This window comes from Crocodylus siamensis, chromosome 11 (genome assembly GCF_052110815.1).
Source record: "Crocodylus siamensis isolate JL-2025a chromosome 11, ASM5211081v1, whole genome shotgun sequence".
Classification (NCBI taxonomy): Eukaryota; Metazoa; Chordata; order Crocodylia; family Crocodylidae; genus Crocodylus; species Crocodylus siamensis.
In genome coordinates, this window is record NC_143405.1 from 1,567,801 (window position 1) to 1,590,057 (window position 22,257).

At 42.3% G+C, this 22,257-nt stretch overlaps 1 protein-coding gene across 6 annotated transcripts in view; it reads right to left on the reverse strand.

Annotated features, from left to right (window-relative positions):
* Window positions 1-22,257, reverse strand: part of SCAI (suppressor of cancer cell invasion) — a 75,681-nt gene that overhangs the window by 47,242 nt on the left and 6,182 nt on the right. The window contains exon 3 of one of the 6 annotated variants that reach the window (XM_090021604.1): window positions 14,839-14,962. The exons of the other annotated variants lie outside the window; for them this stretch is intronic. Within the exon in view, the coding sequence (XP_089877730.1) occupies window positions 14,839-14,861 (23 nt within the window). The 5' untranslated portion in view covers window positions 14,862-14,962. The remainder of the gene's footprint in view (window positions 1-14,838; window positions 14,963-22,257) is intronic. 6 annotated transcript variants of the gene reach the window in all.

Sequence of the window (22,257 nt, forward strand, 5' to 3'; positions counted from 1 at the left end):
GAACTAGAGATGATGTGCAGTCACTAGAAAGTAAAACTGCAAAAGATTTTTCTGTCAATTGTCGTTCCAAACCTTTACCACAATCAGCCAGATTCTGGCTATGTTTCCTCTTTGCCGCCATTCAACATGCTTACCAAGCACTGAACAAAATGGCAGATCCCTCCACCTTTTTGGGGTGAGTTAGCAAACAAGGAACATCACGCCTGGCTGTGTTTGGCAAGAGGCAGAGTGTATTCACTACTCTCCCGTGTCGACTTAATGCGCCGTGGCATTAACCCTGGAGCACAGCTTGCACTGCACAGGCCAAGTGCTGAACACTGTCTAGCCAATTTTCCAATAACCACTGCTGTGCAATGCCAGCCAGCAATAGTGTGCAAGGGTTTAAACCAACCAGATGACTATCAGTGTGAATGTAGAAAAGCAGGGGCTGGGTGCACTCAAGTACCAGCTTGTTTTTTCTTTAAAAAAAAAAATAATAATAATAAAAAACACACAAAGAAAGCAGTTCTCCAAACACGCAATGTTCACACAGCATGAAACAAGACAATACGTATTCTGAGCACCAACATGTGAAAGTCACCCAGCAAAGCACATGGTGAGAAGAGCACTGGGAACAGACGTGGGAAGCAGCCAAGATGCCATTCAGGTATTTCAGAAGGGACTATACCCCAGGTCCTGCGTGCTCCGCAGCAAGCTTGACCTAAATCCTGTGGCGAGGCCCCTGGACTCTGCAGCACTCCACTGTGGCAGACAGGATACTCTAGAGCAGCTTCAGATAAATTTTTAAAATGGAGGGTTTTGTTGAGTGACACAGAAAGGGATTGACACAGCTTGTGCAGCATTCCTATTTAATGCAAATGGTGAATCTGGTCTACTTTATGCCACCTCAAATTTTCAGGGAAATCTGCAAAGCAACTTCCCAACTACTGCAACGTTGGTTTAAGTCTATGGACAACGAACTCTACACTGACTGCAGTCCTTGTATTTAACACAGTCATTTATAGCTGTTCTGAGCAGGACTGTGCATGAAGTTGAAGAGTTTGAGAAACAAGCAAAGTCATCACAGTGGAAAGGCACCAAAAACATTTCTCATGTGAGGAAAAACCCATTGATCTCTCAACTGTAACAGTGGTTAGGGAAGTAGAATGAGAGGAAGAGAGACTAGGAAAACCTTTCTGGTCAATACATCAAGTTGCATTTTGGAAGGTACTGCCTACTCTCTCTAATACATCCTTAGCAGCAGTACCTGGACACCCACATTTGAAGGCTTTCATTACCATATTATTACATTTGTTCTAGTGATGCCAATCAGGCGAGGGGGAGAAACAAACACATGCAAAAGGCAGGTATAACTTCATGAAGCAGGGAGGAGGAGTGCTTGGATACAATTTTAAAAAACCTCTAGTGCTAACTGGAAAAAGTTTATCCTGTATTTCACAGCCATGGAAAAAAGATGTGGAACCAGGAGGAGCCAGCTGCCTCAATCTCAGGTTCTGCTGATGCAGCTAGGACCCCGGTGCTAACACAAAAGACCCCTCAGCTCTTTCCTTGAACAAAACACTCCTTATGAAGTACTTCCGTGCCAGCCTTTCAGGATGCTCAAGCAATCCAAGTGCAACGTGGCTCTACCTGACATTGAGAGTCCTTATTCAGCCACAAAATGGCAGATTCCCTAGCAGCCGTGGTGCAATGTTCTCGTGGAGGTGCGAGCAAAGCCGTTTTCTCAGCTTCGTAAAGTCTTGTGCACGAACCTCCACAGGCCTAAACCACCTAACAGACTCCACAGCAGCCTGATCACAGATGCTCTGTGTGCTCCCAGGTCACAGCCCACTCATTTACTGACAGTCCAAGCACCGCCACTCCAACAGCGGTAGCGTAAGCTTGGGGACGGTCACTAAAGCATGCAATGGAGACACTTGTTCAGAGGCCGACTATCTTAATAGTCTCTTGCAAGTGCCCTCTCTTCAGACAGAACAGATGGCCCCAGCTATCTATACCCTGTTCCATTCTGGGTTACTGAATAGTTGTCAGCTATGGAACTGCTCAACAACGGGACCATCTTAAGTAGACATTAATAGCCAAATCAGCTCATCTATTTGGTGGTTTACGCAAGCTTAGTCACTGTTTTTGGTGCACCTGGAGAAACTTTGTAGTAATACATTTTTAGATGTGAACAGTTAGCTACCCCACTCTTGCTGGCAGTCCCAGCACAGAGGTTGGGTAACTAACTGATGTAGAAACCAAGCTTCTCTCCCATCCCTGGACATGTCTCTCTCCAGAGCAGGTTCAGTCCTAATCTGTGTTGAAAAGAGTCTTCAGCCCAATCCTTTTTTATCCAGGGGGAAATGTGGGAGGGCTGCTCTTTAGTACACTCTTTTCTTCAAAACCCTTTCACAAGCCTGCAAGCACAGCAGCAGCACACTGGGCAGCTCTGTACAGAATTCCTCAGGTCTGCCGACAATCCAGTTTTACAAGGCTAACATGCGGTCTAAATTACACAGTGTAAATAGGATTAAAAAAAGAGCTTAGCTGATCTAACATATCCTTCCCCACCAATCTGGGGAACAGGCTGGGGTCTACTTTGCTCTTAGCTTAAGCCTGCCATTTGGCATATGTATCCTAGCTTGTGTCTAACTGACCTCCATTTACGTCATAATAAATCTTATATCCAATAACCAAATAACTCGCTGAATGAAACCAAGACTTGACACAATGCTGCGGCACATTTTAAAGGGGAGAGGGGGGGAACGCAACACATTTGAAGCTTTTACCAAATAAATATTACTGTGAGCTTCTGGGTGTTTCTTTTTTTAGACTAACAGTGTGTGACACTTCAGCAAAACTGCAGGAAGCCAAAGGAAAAATTTCCATCTGCAAACTTGCCTGGTAGAAAGCAAGGTCTGCACAGCCCTTTTTGTCAAATATAACAACCTCCTCTCCCTACCAGTTCTGCACCCTTTTGCTCCATGTGGTGCTTAGCACCTCACTCCCACTTCCCCACACTACCTGTTGCTTCCCTTTCAGCACCCTAACGTTTACAAAACCAGATATTGGTAAAAAAGAAAGAGAGACCCTGAATACGAGAAAACGATGTCTGACCATCATACATACCCTTGCTTGCACAAGCAAGACTTCAGCTCAGGCAGGAGAATCTGCTAATGCAACTTGACAAAAAGCCTGTCCCTTCTCAAAGCCACTCCTTCACCCTCAAAGGGGATCCACTGACTTTTTTCTGTTCCCTCCAACTTCCTTCTCCTTTTCTTGAGAATTATCACTTCATTTGTAGATAATTTGCTGGCTGCTCTTGGACGGTTTTAAAAATAAGAATCCTAGTAAGAAGTGAACACTCAGAAAATAAGCCAAGTGACCATGGCACAAGACACCAAGTGCTCTGGTATCACACACTCAACAAGCAGCAGCCTGTTGAGCTAACAAACTGCTTTCCCCCCCTCTCTAAGTGGGTCCCTTCTGTTAGAGCTAATCCACAAACCATAGCTAATGAGGAATTCCCCACATGGACAGCGTTTTCCTCTCCTGGGGACAAATCTGTCCCTTGCAATAGAACACCATAATTCAAACAGAAGGCCCATTTACATGCTGTAGAATTCCAGTTGAAAATGCAAAAGAATTTGAGATCAGAGCCTACTGGAAATTAAGTGGTGTAACAGCAGAGGAGGAAAACTTCAGGAATGGGAAGATCGAACAGCAACTGCTCTAAAGTATGGGGTTTGTGGACACTACTGTTTCCAAGCGTTTCTTTCCTTGGTAAGGCCCTCCATTCTAGCATACGGGGTCAAGTATCCTCCACTGGTTCAATGGGGTCCACCTACAGCCATCCCACATATGCCTAGTAGAGCTAGTTTAGTATTTCAAAGCCTCAACACTGTGAGCCCATGCTTTATTCTCCACAACACAAAACTTTAAAAACAATGCGTCACCAAAACATCCCGAAGAGCAAATGCTGTATAGGCCAGAGCAGACAGGGTTGTTGAACACTGCTTTCCTTAACCACATACTGACCCCAGCAGAAAATCACTTTGTGCCCAGTATCACTGGTTAATTTCTTCCAGCACTTAAGCAGCTCAGTTTCACTGCTAGCAAATTCCAGGCCCAGGTGTTCTTTTGAAATCACCATAAATAAATACAGAACTTTTATAGTGCAAGCTGAAATCCTACACAGACAATTGCAGAGCCCTACGTCACCAGGGCACAATACAGTGGCATGCAGAAATACCCGAGGAGCGCTGTAAGCCAAGCAGCTTGAGTATTTGCAGCAGTGTAACTGGGTATGTACAGCACTTGGCCTGGGTTCATCACCTGAAACAACTGATTAGCACTGAGCTCTGCTGCTGGACTGTTGGTGGTACCCAAGTCTCTTGTTCAAAGCTGGCCTTGGGCCCCTGTGCAGAGCACTGCATTCACTGTGCCTCGTACACATACCTGTGCTTCATGCAGAAAACAGCTTGCAAAAGGCAAATCTCAACCTGCATATCAGCAACAATTATGAAATTCAACCTCTTTTCTAAGCTGCCTTAAAATGTTTGAAAAAGGCTCTTAACATTAGGAATGACCTACTGCTAATAGTTTTCAAGGAGTTCATCTGAGTTGGCATCAAGAAAAGTTCAGCTACTAATACAGACAAATGAAAACCATTTTCAACACAAAGCGTGTTTAAGATTGGTCAATGATAGATTAATTTCCTAGGGTAGGCAGGAGAACTACAGTTCAATTTTGGTTATTTGAGAGGGGAATAAAAGCTCACACAAGTCAGGAAGGATCTAATACCAAGAAAGAAAGCCAGTTTAAAGCAAGTTAATTGGCAATAATGAGACTGGCACACAGGTGAAACTAGCACCTGATTAAGGAAGTTGAAAACGGTTACATTCACAGTGACATGCAAGGGCAAATACTGAAAAAAACCTGGTCTTTTAAGGGTCTGATATAACACCAAAATGACATATAAAAAGTATTCTCTTTTTTTAAATTATTACAAGACTCCCATTTTTTCCCAGATTCCCTACTGCATCCAGAATTTACAATTCATCAAAGGTGGAGAGATTTCAGACAAGTTAATTCACCCCAAAAATCCATATTTTAAAAGCTTCTCTTCACTTACCTTCAAAATATTAAACTGCACTTTGTACTTCAACATGACATTACAGTTGCCCCTAACAAAAGCCACGTTCTGTCATACCAAATGCAAAATAATACATCCTGATGCATTTCCTCAGGCTACACTCAACATACCAGCACATGGCTGGTTGTTGTGGTTGGCTTATCTGGATGCTCCAAGCAGACTCAAAAAAGTTCCCAGACGATAACAGAGCGCTTGGATGTCATAACAAGAGTTGATTCATTGTTGGGGGCAAGGGAATTGATGACTCATTAGATTTAGGGAGTAATGATAAATGACTGCCACAGAGCTCACCAAGAACAGGTAAATAAATCAAAATGCTCAAGAGTCCAAGAGCCTATAGGAATCAAAGAGAGGGACCTACATTTGGTTGTCTGGAGTTTAATTTTTCCATCTTTTAATGATTATCCTCATTGCCACAGTTTTTGCTTCCTGCTAAGCCATCTAACAACCACAAGGTGAAATTCATATTATTTTAAATTAAATGTGATCATTTAGATGAAAATGAACATCAGAAGCAAACAGAGTCTGTAGGAGTTGAATAAATTTAAACAATGATTGTATTTTATAATAAATGTGGAGGAAATGGCAAAACCTTTGCTTTACCAGCAAAGAAGTTTCATGGCTGCAACCTTAATCTCACTACACTCAAATTCATGCTTGGTTACTACTGTTACTCCAATTAACATATACACCAGTCAAATGGTACTTATAAACATCTGATCCTGCAACACCAACTCCTTATTCAATGGTTTGCTCAACAAGCAGAAAACTAGTCAAAAAGTCAAGCTTTTAGTTAGTCAAGCAAGGCTTTTTTTGTTTTTAAAGAAGATTATGGAGTGTTTCAGTCACTCCAAGGGGTTTAAGTTACAGCACATGTGAGTAGAGCATGAATGGCTTACTGCACTGCATTATTTTTAAAATGTGTCTTTGGGACTTTATTAAATGGAAATCCACTCAAGATGGAAATCTCATTTCAACCCAGTGGTAGGGAGAAGAATGTACACCCAAGAATTCAGTGCATGTTCTTCTACTTGCTACCCATATAACGCATACAGTCTATAGGGTGAAAAAACAAACATGAGCGAACTTTACAAAATGTCTTTTGAATGTAGACATTTAATGAAGACTGGAGACCTAAGGAATCAAAATACTTGGGTTTGATATCTGGCAATTCCACAGGCTTCACATGTAACTAGGGTGGCCATCAACTGGACTGTCCTCTATGATGGCCACCCTACATGCAACTCTGCCTTATTTCATCATCATTTATAAAAAAAACCCAGTACTTTTCCAACTTACAGGCGAGTTGAGGCCATGCTCGTTACTGTTTTTAAAATGTAAAACTCTTTGTGAAAAAGCATTATACTAATATGCTCCATGTTAAATGTAAACCCCATTCCCTTTTGGATTAATTTGGTGAAACAGTTAAACTTAATCTGAAGTCCAATACAGATTAAATGAAGTCATAAAAATTGTGTCTTACTGCATTCCAATGTCTGAGTTAATTTCTCAAATGATAACGTCTACTTTGGTGATCCAAAAGCCTCTCTCTTCAGATGAAAAAGCAAATGCTTAGAAAATATCTACTGTTATTTCTGGTCTTCACAAAGATGGCTTGTTTTTTTTTTTTCACCAGGAGTCACAAGTCCATCAAAATCCAGAAACAATTAAGCACAAAAGGTCAAATAAAATGAAGAACTGGAAATATCCAGGTTTATTTTCACCATCCAGAACTGGGAACACTTCCAAAGCTGAAACCAGATCATTCAGAATAATGCACTGGAAGGGAGAGATCAGGATCCCACACACACAAAACAGAAAACATCTCAGGAGTCTTACGAAGACATCAAAGGGCCATTCTAAAAAGCTTTGAAGAGCCTCTTGCATCTTGTGGGAAACAGGCTTGAAGTATCTTTCAGCACTGTTTAATTTTAATTGTTAGGTGTATTTGCATGGAAACAGGGTCTTTTGTTTGGAGGATTTCATCTGTTTCTATTTCTTTGCCCCCCAAGTTAGCACTAACGCAAACAAGAGTTCAAGTGAATAAGGCAAGACAAACTTTTTCTCAGTCAGTTTTTGAGACAACATACTCTGTGTTCATTACAACACAAGCTAACCCTTTCTGTTTTTTCTAACAGCCAGTGAGGTTTGGTATGAAATTCACAGTCTCAGAAAAAAGTTCACCCACCAGAACTCCTTAATGTCCAGTCCAGCACTGCCTTCCCAACACAACTGTGCAGCCTGTTCCCTTTTAATTCTTCTGCTGGACTGATCCTCTGCTGCAATGGCTCCCTGAACACCAATTGCCAGCAAGGCCTTCTTCCCCATCCCAGCTGTCAAGCACAGAAGTAAGAGCAGCATGCCTGGGATACATTCACCCTATGTACAAATTTATAACCTAGCCATTTCAATGACGTAAAAGATCCCAGGGGTATCTACTTCCCCACTCTTACAATGCTGTCCTCCATCAACACACTGCGTTGCCATTGAATTTCATGGACACCAGGTGAGGAAACACAGCAAGCATGTACTCTAAAGCAGAAACCTGGTTTTCATTTTTCACGAGAGACACCTTTTTCTAGTAAAATAAACACTTGAGTGGAAAGTAAGTCCTCGTAGACCTTTTTTTAGATTATACTTGCACAGAAAGTTTAAGTTTTAATGAGTAAGCTCATGCTTCATGAAAGGGACCCCTTGCAGTATTTAAGTATATTGGTCACATACCAGTACGTGTCCCCTTTATACTACATGCATGATGTTGTAGTAATAGGGGAGAAGGAAGAGGATAAACATATTTAAAAGGGGGAAATAAAGAAATAATCGGACAGCACCGTTCAGGATTGGGACATGAGAAAGCTCTCTAACGTTATACCCCAAGACAGACTGCATAAAACAAAATTACATTTCTTCCATGATATTGATGGTTAAATACCTCAGCTCAGATGTTAGGAAATGTGAACCACTATTTCACAATTCATAATAATGAATCACTTGCCTGCTGTGAATTATGAACAGAACAAGAATACAACATTCACCAAGAGAGTAGTGAGGTAGTGTCTAAAATGTACAAAGTCCATCTCTCTTTAGCATACATATCAAATTATGCCAAATTTGGACTTCTACTTGCTTAGCAGATAAGAGCCTACCCTTAACAGATCAGCTGCTCCCCTTCAAACTGTGGAAACATCTCACATTTGCTGATCTAGCTGCCAGACCTACCTTCAACCAGTTAATGAATGTCTGCTGCCTGCTATGGAATCGCTCAAGCCCTGCTATGGCTCTGAATATCATGTGTTCCCAATTCATTTTCAAAACTCTCCCCCCAGGTCACTAGCAGTAGCCCTACCTCATAGAATGCCAGGGAGATGCTGCTGTCTGCACTGGATGTTAAAGGACTGGATTTGGAGTTTGTTGTTTCTAAGTCACAGATATGTAAAACGCGACTCTTCTTGTATATCTTTCCTGTTGCCCACCTGAAACAAGATCTCACATATAAACTTAGGACTTGAAGAAATGGAACTGCTGCATAGTATCAATCTAGAGTAATTTTCTTTAGACCTTTCTGGAGATCTTGGATTTTACCCAGGACCTTAATGCCTTGACAATATGATAAATCCAAGCATTCTCAATTTATTCAATCACCAATATATCAATTACAGGTTGTGCTGATTAATAGAAAAGCCAGTCAATAGCTGCATCCTTTTAAGGACTCCTATAACAAGGTTAAGTTCTATTTGCAAGACAAGCATTTTAAAGTGGTGGTAACCATTCCCTTTCCTGTGGGGAGCTAGCATAACAGATTTCTCTTTTAGTTTGTACTGCACTCTGAGTTAGAGCTCTGCATTTCCTGATCCTTTTCCTGGAGCACCTCTGCTCCTGTACCTGTACTCTGTTAAAGCCTGTTTCTTGCAAGGTGCTACACTCCCTCATTAGACAATAAGAACCAAAAACATTATCATGTTATTCTGGAGTATGGTCCATAATGAAAGATGACAGCATTTTTGGATTTTTTGGGAGCAACTCATGGCTAACGTACCTTCCAAGAAGCATAGCTTAGTTTTAACCATGCTTTGGAATACTTTCAGGATGTTCCTTACCCACAGATATTGCTTGCCATACACATGCACACAAACACAGCCAGAGACGTGTGGTATGCAAAAAAGGAAGAATCCACCTGGGATGGAACAGATTCAGTTCCTGAGAGATCAACAGAAAACCTGCCTGGGAAACTGAATGCAGCAGGTCTTCCTCACCTCTTTAAAACAAACTATTTTGAGCTTTCATTTACAGCCTTTCAAACTTTTCCCAAGTCTGTGCTTGGCAACTGATCTCCTACAAGGTGCTGTAAAATATTTTAAAACTCCTGAAGAGCCAACTGATTGTCAGAAAGAGCAGAACCCAACAGCTGGTGTTCAAATGGTTTTGGAACCTGTAGATGTTAATTAGATTACAGACTCGGCCAGGCAGCCCCTACTCACATACTTTCTATGGGATACCTCAGAAACAAGACTCACGTCAAGTTTTAACAGAATCAATGTAACAAGGTGGTCTGTCCTTTAAGAAGGGATAGCAACCCTGTTAAGGGTACCCAGCTGGGGAGCCTACTGGTAACAGGGGAGCATCCCAATGGGAACTTAAACCCACCCTGAGAAGAGCTGAGAGGAGACAAACTGAGGGAACAGCTGGAAAAAGGAAGCTGAATAGCTTCATAGATTTCATAGACATTAGGGGCTGGAAGGGACCTCGTGAGATCATCGGGTCCAGCTGCCCCACCATAGGTGGGAAGTCAGCTGGGATCAAGTGACCCCAGCAAGAAATAAATCCCGCCGTTTTTTGAAGGAGCCCAGAGTGGTGCTTGCACCACCTCTGGGGGGAGTTTGTTCCAGATCCGGGTTACATGGAGGGGTTAGTGCCAAGGATGTCCTCTCCTAGTGCTTGGGATGGAGCAGAAGGGTTTGGTTGGCTTGCTTGGTACTTAAAGACTGTTTTATTTGGGGAGAGGGGGGACAGGCTGAGAAGGTCCTCTGGGAGCAAAACCTGCCTGAAGAAGCCAACAGGCTAGGCAACCTGGTAGAGCCTTGAATTCTTCCTAATTATCAGAGGTCCTCCATTAATAACTTAAAAGGAATCCATAGTCTTACTATCCAGTTAGCCAGGCAGTCAGTCTGTATTGTAGCAAACAATAAGACACACAGCTCAGATGACCGAAGGGAAGAAGCACTGCCCTTATTCAGTTTTACCTTTTCACCCAGTTTAACAGCTTGAGAGTTTCTTACAGAGAAGGAAGAAGGCCATTTGTCTTCCTCATGTAAACAATGGGACACCTACTGTACTTCCAAAGGAAAAGCTGGAGGACACAGAGTTAAGATGAAACAAACACAAATGAGTGCCCTTATCCAGGATATTTGTTTAATTAGGACAAGGATCTGCAACAAGACAAGAAAGATCTGTGTAACGTGCTCTGTTCAAGTTCTAATTTGGGAGGAAGGAGAGAAAAAAAAAAAAGAGGTGAAGTAGCTGCCCTTGACACAGCTGCCAGAAGCAAAGTTTAACTCAGAATACACATTCCCATGGCAAGATGAAGCTTGCAGCAGGTCACATTTTAAATGAGCAATTTGTCAGATTCATGGCCTGTGAGCATATCTAACAAGGCATGGAAGTTTGTAGTGCACTCCAAATACTAAAAAGAGTCTGGACTACTTTGGGGACCTCAAATACAGAAGACATTACCCATTCACAAGCTGAGGGGCTACTTCAGTAGCAAGATCCCTCATACACAGATTCAAAGAGGCCCCGACCACAGTGCATGTTCCCAATTTAATATTAGCAGAAGCTCTAATAGCACAAAAGTAACCGTTGTGTATTCCCAATACAGACATATGAGAGAAAAAGGCAAGTTTCTATTCATCTTGAGCAACTGGTTGTTTTGAGACTTTAATGGAGCATTTGTAACTCCAAATGGAGTAACAAGACAGTACACTCTCCCCTTCCCCCATTACTGGACCCTGAATCAAGCACATGGATTCTCAATTAAAAAGATGATGATAACCAAAGTTACCAGGCAGTTAGGGTTTATTAGATCCAATGTACTGCAACACACTTATAGTTTTTAGGTAATGCTCATAAGGTACTAAACTAGGCAACTGCTCTCTTCCTATGGATGCCCTTTTCAGAAGGTAAGTATTAAAATCTCATGTTTAATCTTACAGAAACAGACCTGACATTTAGCACTTGATGTTTGTGAAAAGCTTTTAATGTATACAGTGTTCCACTAATCTCTCAGTGATTGACAAGAGCTTCATTTTTCCTTTGCCCAAGTGACCCAAGTAGAAAGTCATTTGATTGAATGTGCAATCTTTCACCTCCCAATGACCCAACAGAACTTTAAGTTACGTGACTAGGTAGCTCACTTCATTCACTTCTGAATGTGGCCAGTTCTGGAGTGGAATGAGGACGATCTAACATCATGGCACCTGGCATTGGAAGAGACCTGGTTTGATGCTCATGCCTAGGATGATTAGCAACAAGTTTTTGCCTGGCATATTGCACTAGGAAGCAACAAGATGATGATTATAGTTAATACAGAGTACAGGGAAAAATCCTACAGAAAACCTGCAAAAATGAGTTTTGGATGAGGGACAAGCAGGCAGCACTTCAGTTCTACAAATGAACAGAAAGATACAAAACAGGGAAACAAATGGAGATTTAAAGCCAAGAAAGCAACAAATGAGAGGAGAATTAAGGCAAAGTGGGGTTGTGACAAGCTTGACAAGTTCCATCTGCATGATATTTCTGGAAGAGCTGCCAAAAGAGAATTCTTTCACGGATCCAGGTTGAGTTCATATAGACACAAAATGGGTGCTGCTGCTGTTGCTGCAGTCGTAGCCCTGCTTTCACTCAGCCATAGCATAAAGCCTGAGAACGCACTAAAGAAAGGAAAGGAGAGAGAAGAAAAGTAGGTGGGGGGAAAAAGTGAGAATTAATCCAAGTGGAAATGCCAGAGCCACCTACTACAGTGTGTGTTGGCTTTGTCTTCCCATTCATAGACGGCAGCAGCGTTTGGTACTGTGCAGAGACAGAGCTACTATCATGAGATGCTCAGGAGGGAGGAATGACTCCCCCTACCAAGGCAGTGAGCTGCAGTACCGCAGCCAGGCTGGAGGAAGGATTATCATTAGAAACAGCGAGTGGACCCAGCAAAGGGAGAAGCAGAACTAAAAAGCAAGGTCCTTCCCTCATGGATTTCAGGGTGGCAAGAGCAAAATGCACTATACCAGGCAGCCGCACAGCCCTTATTTCTTAATGCCATTGGTAACCCTTCAGATCTCGGCAGCTGCTGTGTCAATGGGCATCTCTTGGCTTTGAGATGCCAGCCACATCAGAAATATTTTCGACACAAAATAGATAGAGGTTCTTTTATGCACAAAGGGGGGGGGGAAGGGTAGAAAAAAAAGGATGAACCACAAGAATGAAAGGTGGCGTCAAGAGAAGGCAAAGAAATTTATTTTCTAAATGTTCTGTTCCTCCAGTTATAACACGGATGATACAGAAACCAGATGGGGTGGGGAGGAGGAGGAGAAAGAGACCTACTGAAACATTACCTTAAACACACTGAGAAAACCAGTCAGCTAGTAAAGACTTACGATTCTTTCAAATCTCTGTTAACTCCTCAGGCTCTATGAGGCAGAAAAAAATCCAGCTCGTCAAGCAGTCCACTGCACATGCCAGGCCTCAAAACACACAGTGCTGCAAGTTTCTTGAGTTCACCGTGTTTGCTCATTGCAACTACCAGGGCAGAAGGGTTTTTGCAGGCGTCCAGGAGGTGACAAAACCCTGCTAAACAGCTCAGCTTGAGGAAGCGGTGTCTGGGATGGGGAAGGGAGGAGCAGGACAGTTTCACAATGCCAGCCAATATTTTTAAAGGTTGCATGTCACTTGCACGGCGCACAGTTCCACTTCCCTGTGGTTTGCTCTATTTTGGCTATGCTTTGCAGTCTCTGTTGGAAGGGGCAGAAACTGCTGAAGTCAACATTATATGCTTTTTGTGGCCAGGGAGCTCCAGATCAAGCTTGCAATGCAAGGCCTCTCTGTGCGCGGAGGAAGGGAATGCGCCAACCAGAGAAAACCAGGCTAGCCAGAACAGCCCAAGCCAAACAGACTAAACATCTTTCCCCTTTCTTAAATGTAGTACCATTTTTAAACCAGATTTATCCAACCAAAACTAGAGCAGCCAGCAATCCAGCTACTGGAACAGAGTGGTCATTACCTCACACCTAATGCTCAAGAGAGAACAGCTCACTACACAGAGGAGTTCATGGTGTTATAATATTAAATTGCGTTTCCACAGATGGAAGTCGGGATTGGGAATGTTTCTAGTGAGTGAAAAGGACAGAGAGAAGTGGAGAGCTTTCCTAGACCTGTATAACTCAAGTGACAGACTGGAGTGAGCACAGATAAATCTCAGGCAAATTCCAGCCTGCAAGGAAGCATGCCATGCCAGGAAATCAGTCTCCTACCTTCACCCTTTAATAGCTCAGGCAGTTTCAACATACTCATATTTAGAAGATAAGAGTTTTTTGTGCTTATTAGCAATGCTTTATCTAGGTCTCTGAATGGTCAGCTGAAAATGTCCTGCTCTCCACAGCATTGTCCTCAGGTGCAATACTCTCATCTTGCACTTCTGGAAGTGTGAACTGCCAGCCAGCCTCTGACAACTTAACTGCTCATCTGCTCCGTGTGTGTCCCAACAATGAGAATTAAAACAGATGTAAGCAGCATCAAGTGGGGACACCCCATGTAAATGGTAAAAAACACACGCTTCCTTCTTAGTAGGCAGTAAATTCATCAAGTCTTGAGGCTTTCAGGTTTTAAAATCCTGCTCTTCAGAAAACCTTATTGATAATCTGCATTACAAAAATTACGAATCTTTCAGAAAATGACTTCTTCACAATCCAGAACCCATAACTCATGCTCTGTGATTCAAGACAGGTGTCTTCATAAGTACAAACATTGGTCTCAAGGTGTCTTGTTTTGTTTTTAAACATCCTGCTACTCAAAATGCAGCCTCAAGTAACCACTGATCTTTGATATACTTATGAGGAGAGAGCTCACAAACATATACTGCAAAGCCACAGATACACTCTTACTACATTAATGCAGCTTCTGCTATTGTTATCTTATAAATAAGACTGTAGAGGAGTGGTTTAGACAGAAAACTATCTAGGGGCGGCCACATTACCACGGAAAATGGGGCCATAGGGATTAGCACAGAGACACTGGATCTCCCAGTGAAAGCAATGACATCTGCAGATATCCCAGGGGATCTCAGAGTACCTATGAATTAGTGATTATGTACCCAGATATCTAGAAGGATAATCACCAAGTCATTATTGGCCATGTGCTTTGCCAATTTCACCTCATTAATCCTCAACACACCTGCAGGGTAGAAATTTGGGGGGGGTGGGGAGGATTAATCCTATTCATAAATCCCACCAACATTTTATGGACAAAAGAACTGAAAACAATCACCTAGTCACAAGTCTGCCACAAAGAACTCCCAATCTACTCTCAGCACCTGCGTGATTTCAACTATCAGCATGTACTGCACAGCACTCACCAGAAAGATCTCATTTGCTAACCAAGGTCAGGTCTCAGGAGTAGTCTCCCAGGAAACAAAACCCATCTCCTACTAGAGCACTTACCAGCTGCTAATCAAGCTGTGCATCTTCAGGTTAAGCAAGGAACACCACAAACTTTCCACTCCATGAATAAGGCAGGATCACCAGGGAGACAGCCAACACAAGGAACTCAAGGGCCCGCGGCATTCTGCTTTAAACAAATCAGTGTATCAGCACTGGAGATGGGGTAGGCAAAAAGCCCTAATCCACCCTCCATGCACCCCCCCCCAAAAAAAAATCCAACACCTTATTTTAGTCCATCTTGCATATGGAGCAAGGCACCTGTTCCCACCTGACGTGTGTGTGATGAACCAGTGCATGCAGTTCATGTACTGAAGTGTTTGACACATTCCTAGCATAGTAGGCTGAAGCCCAAGAGTTTGTAATGAGACCATAGATGCAGTGCTGAAGCGGGTAGTGAGCTGACCCAGTCTGACAAGTGGTCTAGGGTACATTTCTCTTCTACTAACATTTCAATATCCAATGACACGCACCTGGTAAGAGTAAAGTCACGGTGGCTGTTTCTCTCCACCCCCCTTCAAATACGGTTACAGCAGTTTTTGGAACGACAATCCAAACTCTGCAAGACGCTCCTCTCCCATAACTCTTCCTGACAACAGGGCTTCTCAAGGAGGCTTTAAGAGGAGCAGGAGGGGAGGGAAGTGAAAACAAACTGCATTTCAATCCACTGGGACTGGTCTCAAAAACTTGTTGACCCTGGGAAATTAGTGAAAAGGCTACAAAACAGCCAGGAGCCCACAGCTAAAGGGTTAAGAGAAGGATGTTTATTGAGAGAGTGCTAAGATGACAGTACCAGTGAAAGACCTGAAGTTCTGCTCAACAGAAAGATTCGGGAATAAACTCCTTCAAAATCTTCCTAAGAAGTTTTAGTTTTCGATTAAATTCAGATATCAGGAGTCGGCCATATTTTTTCTTCTTCAAGAATTCCTAATTATTTGGATAGAATATTAAGTACTTTGAGATCACCTGTCAACAGATGCAAAATACTATAACAGATCCCTCTTAACTGGGTCATCCACTGAGCTAGCTTATCTTCCCAAATTTCGTTTACATAAGAAGCCATCTGAGGATTTAAAATTAAAAGTAACATTTTATATTTTTCCCATCTTATTAGCATTTCTTCTTTTAATCTTTATTTGGCAACTTGTGCATTAACAAAATGGGTTTCAGAATCCACACCATTTAAACTTGGATAGACACCACTTACAATCAACTAAATGAGCAATCATATTAATAGATAGGAAGTGCCACACAGGCTCAGACCCAAGATTTCTTTGACCAATATCCCGCCTCCAACTCTTGCCAGAACCAGAGGCTTTAGAAAAAGGTGCAAAAATTCTCACAGGCAGACATGAAAATTTGCTGCCTCCTAATCCTCATAGCTAGAGATTTGTTTGAGGCCTCAAGTAAGTAGTTCTCTCCTTTCCAAAAGTCTGTACTGATACTACGGCTCGGGATAGCATATCCATGTCAGTGTCCAACCTTTCTGTCAATCTTGTTATATCACTGGCCTCAATGATAGCCTAGCCTCTTCCTCCTTTCTAAAGTAAATGTTCTCTCTCAACAGAAGTTTTCCCAGGCCCCCCTATTCTTACTGCTCTTCTCCAAGCCCTCTTTAATTCTGCAATATCCCTTTTGAGGCAGGGTGACTACACGGTATTTATCCAAATGAGACTACAACCTGGATTCATTTAACAGTAATTAATATGCTCCTAATCATACATTATATGAAAACAAATTCTTTTCCGCAGCATTTTCCACTGCCCTTCCACTTCAACCCATTCCAAATGGGACTCAGCATTAGCTTTTTCTTTGCACCAGAGCAGCACACTAAATATTAGTCTAAACTGAACATTTCCTGAATTGTTCCTAACAGAATCCTGGATGGCATGAGTAGCTCAAGATTTACTCTTTAACGCACAAAATGTTTGCACATTATTGTTTATTAGTTTATTCCAGCTCTTCTGCCTTCTTGATTTTGTTTACCATGTCATCCTCAATATTAGGAAAGAACAAGCATCTCCAAGCTACCCTTTGGTGAATACCACTGAAAGAAAGCCTAATGAATGCTACTTGATTTCACTAAGAACCAAATCTTGAAGGATATGTTTAGCCAGAACAACCCCTTGTACCTGGTCATATAACCTTCCTGGTTTCACCAAGCAGTGTTTGTGAACACTGCCCAAACAAAGCCACACTGCCATTCACAAGTATTCAGATAAAAATTAGATCCATACATGACACTCAGTTTGACAGATTTCCTAAGCGTGTCCTGGTTGGTCAGCACAGACTTACGCTAAGATTATCATCCATGAGATTTCTATAGTGCCTTTTAGCCCTAAGGATCCTAAGCTCTGCACAAAGCATCAGAGGTCTGGCTGCCCTTAGTGTGGAGGTTAGGAGTCACAACAGTGAGGGCAGTGGAGGATTTGAATACTAAGGACACTTAAGGGCAAATGGCTACTTTTACATAAAGTGCCACGGGATGTTTAGAAGCCACACAAAGGCAGACATGAGCTCAGTTTGGAGGCAACATCTAAACACTTAAGTTAGTTTAGGATGCCCAACAGTTAGATAAGAATACCGCCAGGGACAACTTAAACAGCAAGAGCAGCCCCAAGTATCACAGTCAAGCCTCGAGGAAAGGCAGACAGACCTCATTCCTACCATGGAAATAGCCTGCCAGAGAAACGGGAAAGGCACTTTCTGCCTTGTACCGGAGGTGTTACTACAGAGGTTGTGCGTTAACCCTCAGAAGGCAGAAGCTGCCAGGGCCACCAGCACTGAACAAGAGGCGCAAGCAACTGACCTATGCCCGGAAATCAGGAGAGGTGAAATCAGAGACGTACACAGAGAAAAGGAATTCAGAGGTTCCTGGGGGCACTGTATGAAGGCCTGGCTCAGCTAATTTTTAGTCCTTTTAAGATATTTTTTCCCTTCCTTGGTCTAGACAAGTGAGAGAGAGAGAAATTCAAGTCAGTAGACACAGAAGGCACTTTCCCAAGCCCAAAGAGCCAAAGGGAAAGTCAAAGGGTGACATGCTCTCCCAAGGCACTCACTATTTTGTGAACAAGTGCCTTGCTGCTTTTTCTTTAGCCTAGGGTTTATTATGTCAGAAAGGTTCATCCTTTGCAGCTACCTAATTGTGGGTGGTATTTTGTAAGCCACACACTGAACATTAAACTTTTTAAAAGGCCAATTTAATTAGAATCCAAAATACTGAACATCAGCCAAACTCTGAACAGTCATAAACTTATTATGACTCAGAGAACTGATCAATGTGACCCAGGGAAGCTTCTTCAGCTAAAATTAGAAAAAGAATCTGTATTTTATTTCAGGCTCCAGCAGTTTCGATTACTGAGCTTTCAGCACTGTCCCTTAATAACCTGCAAGCAACCTTCAGGACAAACAGCGGATGCAAATCTAATATAGAGGATCCAATCTCCTTGGGGCATGTGGGTGGGAAGTAGTAGAGAGACGTTCTCCATGTGGAAGGGGTCTGTTTCCTGCCTACGTTTCACCCCTGAAGCCTAGCACATGGGCATGGAATAAGCAAAATGAAGCAGTGAAGCAGACTACTTTGGGTGAATTGATTAGCTTTTAGTGTAAGAGTGTCAGTATTCGTCTTGCTGTGGTAGGATGCAGCACACAACATTAATCGCTGTACCACTAGATGTCCTGACTCTCAGGGACTTAACAAATTCATTGTTTGCATCAAGCCACAAAAATCAATTCTCAAGTTATCCAGGGTTTACAGAAGGAGTTCTAATATCAAAATTTTGCACATGAAGGTTGCACTATAACTCTGTAGGAAGAAATGTGATCTCATGATCAGAGCCGGAGGCCACTGTATCCTGTCTCACAGTTCTACGACAGCTCTGCCATTTGGCCTCTGCCATGCTTTGTAGGTAGCACAGCTCGAAAATTTAACAATTGTTCCCAACTCTTTTTATTCTGTTCCTACCTCTTACCCACAGCACAAGGCCTTGTCCAAATGACATCAACCAAAATACTCAAGTCCATTCTACTCGTCCAGAAGTTTCCCCAACTTAGACTCTCACAGGAAGCAGGGCAGGGGAAGGCTGAATTGCTGCCCATGAAGATTAATAGGCAAGGTATTAGATGTTTGTTAAAAGTCACACTCTGGAAAGACAGCGGCACATGTAAACCAGAGACTGTTCTTGGACCACTGTGGTTTCTTCCCCCAATTTCTTCTATTCCAACACTCTTGTCTTGGACAGGCAGAAATGGCACAGAACTGGAAAGGACCAAGTATGTCAGAGTCCAGACCTTTGCAATGACAGGCAACAGTGTAATCACATATTTGTTCCAGGCATCCCCAAGAGCATCCTCTCCTCCAATATGCCACAGCCATAATGCACCCCTTGAGAAACTCAGAGTTGTTTGTACTAAAGATTCTGCAAGCTACAACGTGCCACAGGAAGAAAGCAGGAAAGACGAAGATGAGTGTACAGGGTCCTCAGCCTTGGTAGCTACTGGGGGGGAGGGGTGGCAGCTGTTTGATAATCAATGTCCAGCTGATCCCAAGAAATGAATATGGCACCACAGTTCCTGAGGACAGAAGGGAAGGGAAGGGGAGAGCCCTACACAGTAGCCCTGCTGATCTGACTTTGGGGAAAATTCCAACTTGACACCAAATCTGATGATCAGTTTAACTGTACATATAAGCCAGATCCACAAGCCAGGCACCTGAAGACGCATCTACTACACTGCAGTGACAATAGCCTGCACAAACTAAACTCACTCCCAGTTAACTAGCTTAGGTGCTGGGGACAGACTAGCCATAGTGGCTGGAAGCTCAGTGTGGGCTAACTGAGCAAGTAATAAAAGTTTGAGATATGCCTTTTTGTAGTAGCTAACTGGATTCGCTTATTATAGTCATGTCTTCAAAGTATCTCTATATGCTTTCCAAATCACCTTTGAGGCTGTTATAAGTTTGGCATACTGAAATTGTAAAAGGCAAGAAACCTAAATATACACCTAAAACTGGCCAAAAAGGAAACTATCCTATTTCTGGTTCCTGCTCTGCCTATGAATCCTAGTTTTATGGAAATTAAAATCAGACTGCCAATCATTTCAGATTATGCCACGGTTTCAGTATGTAGTCTTAAAACACTCCACAAGAGAGATTAAAAACGTGTTGGCAAGCAGCAGGAGTTCATCCCTCCCTTAGCCAGGCACAAGTTGTGATGAATCACTCCAATTTACAGTGAGAAATTGGTATACTAATGGGAATTAAACCAATATAGTAAGGACCAGTCAGCAGCGAAGAGAGGCCATGCTTTAAAAAGAGTAATCTGACCTTTGGTGTTTAATCATTTTGTTCCATACATTCCCTACCCCTTAGTACATCCCATTTTGCTACCACCTTGGGCAAGTGTACTCTACCCTTTTCAACACAGCATCTTGAATTATTTGAAGGGTAAACTCAATGCAAAAAAAACCCTGCCACCGAGATTTAGGAACCACCATTTCAACAATGTATCCAATGCATGCATCTAACAGGAAGGCTTTTTTTCCCCCTTTTCTTGCAGAAGGTACTGTACAAGTTGCTGTCTCTTAGAGCACTGGAGTTTGACAGTTCAATATTATGTACGTGTTATACAGAACATACCATATACATATATACTAACAATGTATGTAAAATTATCATTCCTCTTATTCCATACATATTGTACCACCTTCTTTCAAACTCATTTTAAATTCATCTATTGATTCAGTGTGGGGGTAGGAATGGGGGGAGAAACCCCATAACCAATCAGAAATAGAAACCTGAAGATGAGATGAATTAAAGAGAAACTCTGACATACAAAAAACTAAAACTCTTGGTTCCAAAAATGATACCTTTTATTGGACCAACTGGAAAATTGCAAGAAAAAGGGCGCTTCTAAGTGTCTTTGTATGCAAGTGAGGGAGATAAAGGAATTAAGAGTTAAGAGATGCATGGACAGAGCACTGCATGTTGATACCTCTCTGACAGCTGCAATGGTAATCAAGAAGAGCACTGAAGGAAAGCCATACTGAAAATATGGGCACAAAGGGACTGTTTGGCAAGTCTCATGAACCCAGCATAGGATGGACACAAGGAGGACAATGCCATTTTGGAGGAAGCTTTATTAGTTTGATTACCCTGAAGAGTAAAGGGATATGGGTGCCCCAGACCCATACCTGGCAATCCTCTCTTCTAAGAAGCACATGCCTGGTCACAGCACTAGTGTTCAAATGGTATCAGAATCCTTAAAACTGGACATGGAAACAGAGAGTCTCTTTCAGGAAAGGTAGGCATGGGTGGCCTAGCTGGAATAGCCCTTCTGGATGTTTCATCTGATAGCCACATTAAATGCAGAGACCCTGGCAGACAAAGGTCCTTACATAAAAAAAACCCAAAACCCTGCATATGCACTGCTGCTACCAGACTAGAGAACTGCTGACTCCCTGGAGCACTAGTGTCCTCCGTTTTGGGTTTTTTTTTTTTTTTTATTTCTATTGCTCAACAATGGAACTTGTGGGAAAGACAGAGAGTCCTTGAGCAGAGAGAGATAGGCAGTCTATTTCCAGAGCTGTCGAGGTCTTCCCATTCAAGAAATATTTACATGTTTTGTGATCAAGGTTCATTATAAGTCTATTTATAGGCAGCTGAATCACTTAAAGTTACCTCCAAAGCTTTCAGTTCACTTCATCCTGGAAAGAGGAATGCTATTTTTAGCTAGAAGTTAAAATTACATAACATTTTGGGGGCCCAAAGAAATGGCAATATTGAGTCTGATTCAAACTCCCATCAGCAAGGATGCACTTGCATGAGGGCTATATGGACCTGAACAATTGTAAATTCCTCATTCATTATTAGCTAAGCCAAAGGGAAATCTCCTCCCCAGGTTATGCATCTTTTTCATATAGTGTCATGAAAACAAACTACAGTAGGAGGGGTAAATGGTATTTGAGAGATGCTGATTTTGCTCACTTCTTCCAGTGCAGACATAGTACAATTCTCTTTCTGGCTTACCTTTTTGGGGGAAGATATTGCCACTAAAGAGGCTTCATGGAGACTTTGTTGTTATAATTACTGCTATCTAGTATTGTAATCATTATTTTGCTTTACTCACCCACATGGAAAATTGTATGTGTCACCTTACAAGAGGCTATGTTTGAAATCAGATACAACCTCCAAACTCAACACAAAGCAGGAGAAGCTGCTATGAAGGGAGCAAAAAGGAGAACTGGTTTTTGACCTGCCTGGTTTTAAAGATGACTCCTCCTTCCTCTAGTTTGACTGAAGTAGCAAGGATATTTGCAAGCACCTGTCAGAGCTTTACAAGAAGTGTTTCTCAGATGTTTCCCATTTTCCAGGAACTTCACATGTCACCAAAGGCCCCCAACCAAAAAAGGACATCCCTCAATCCA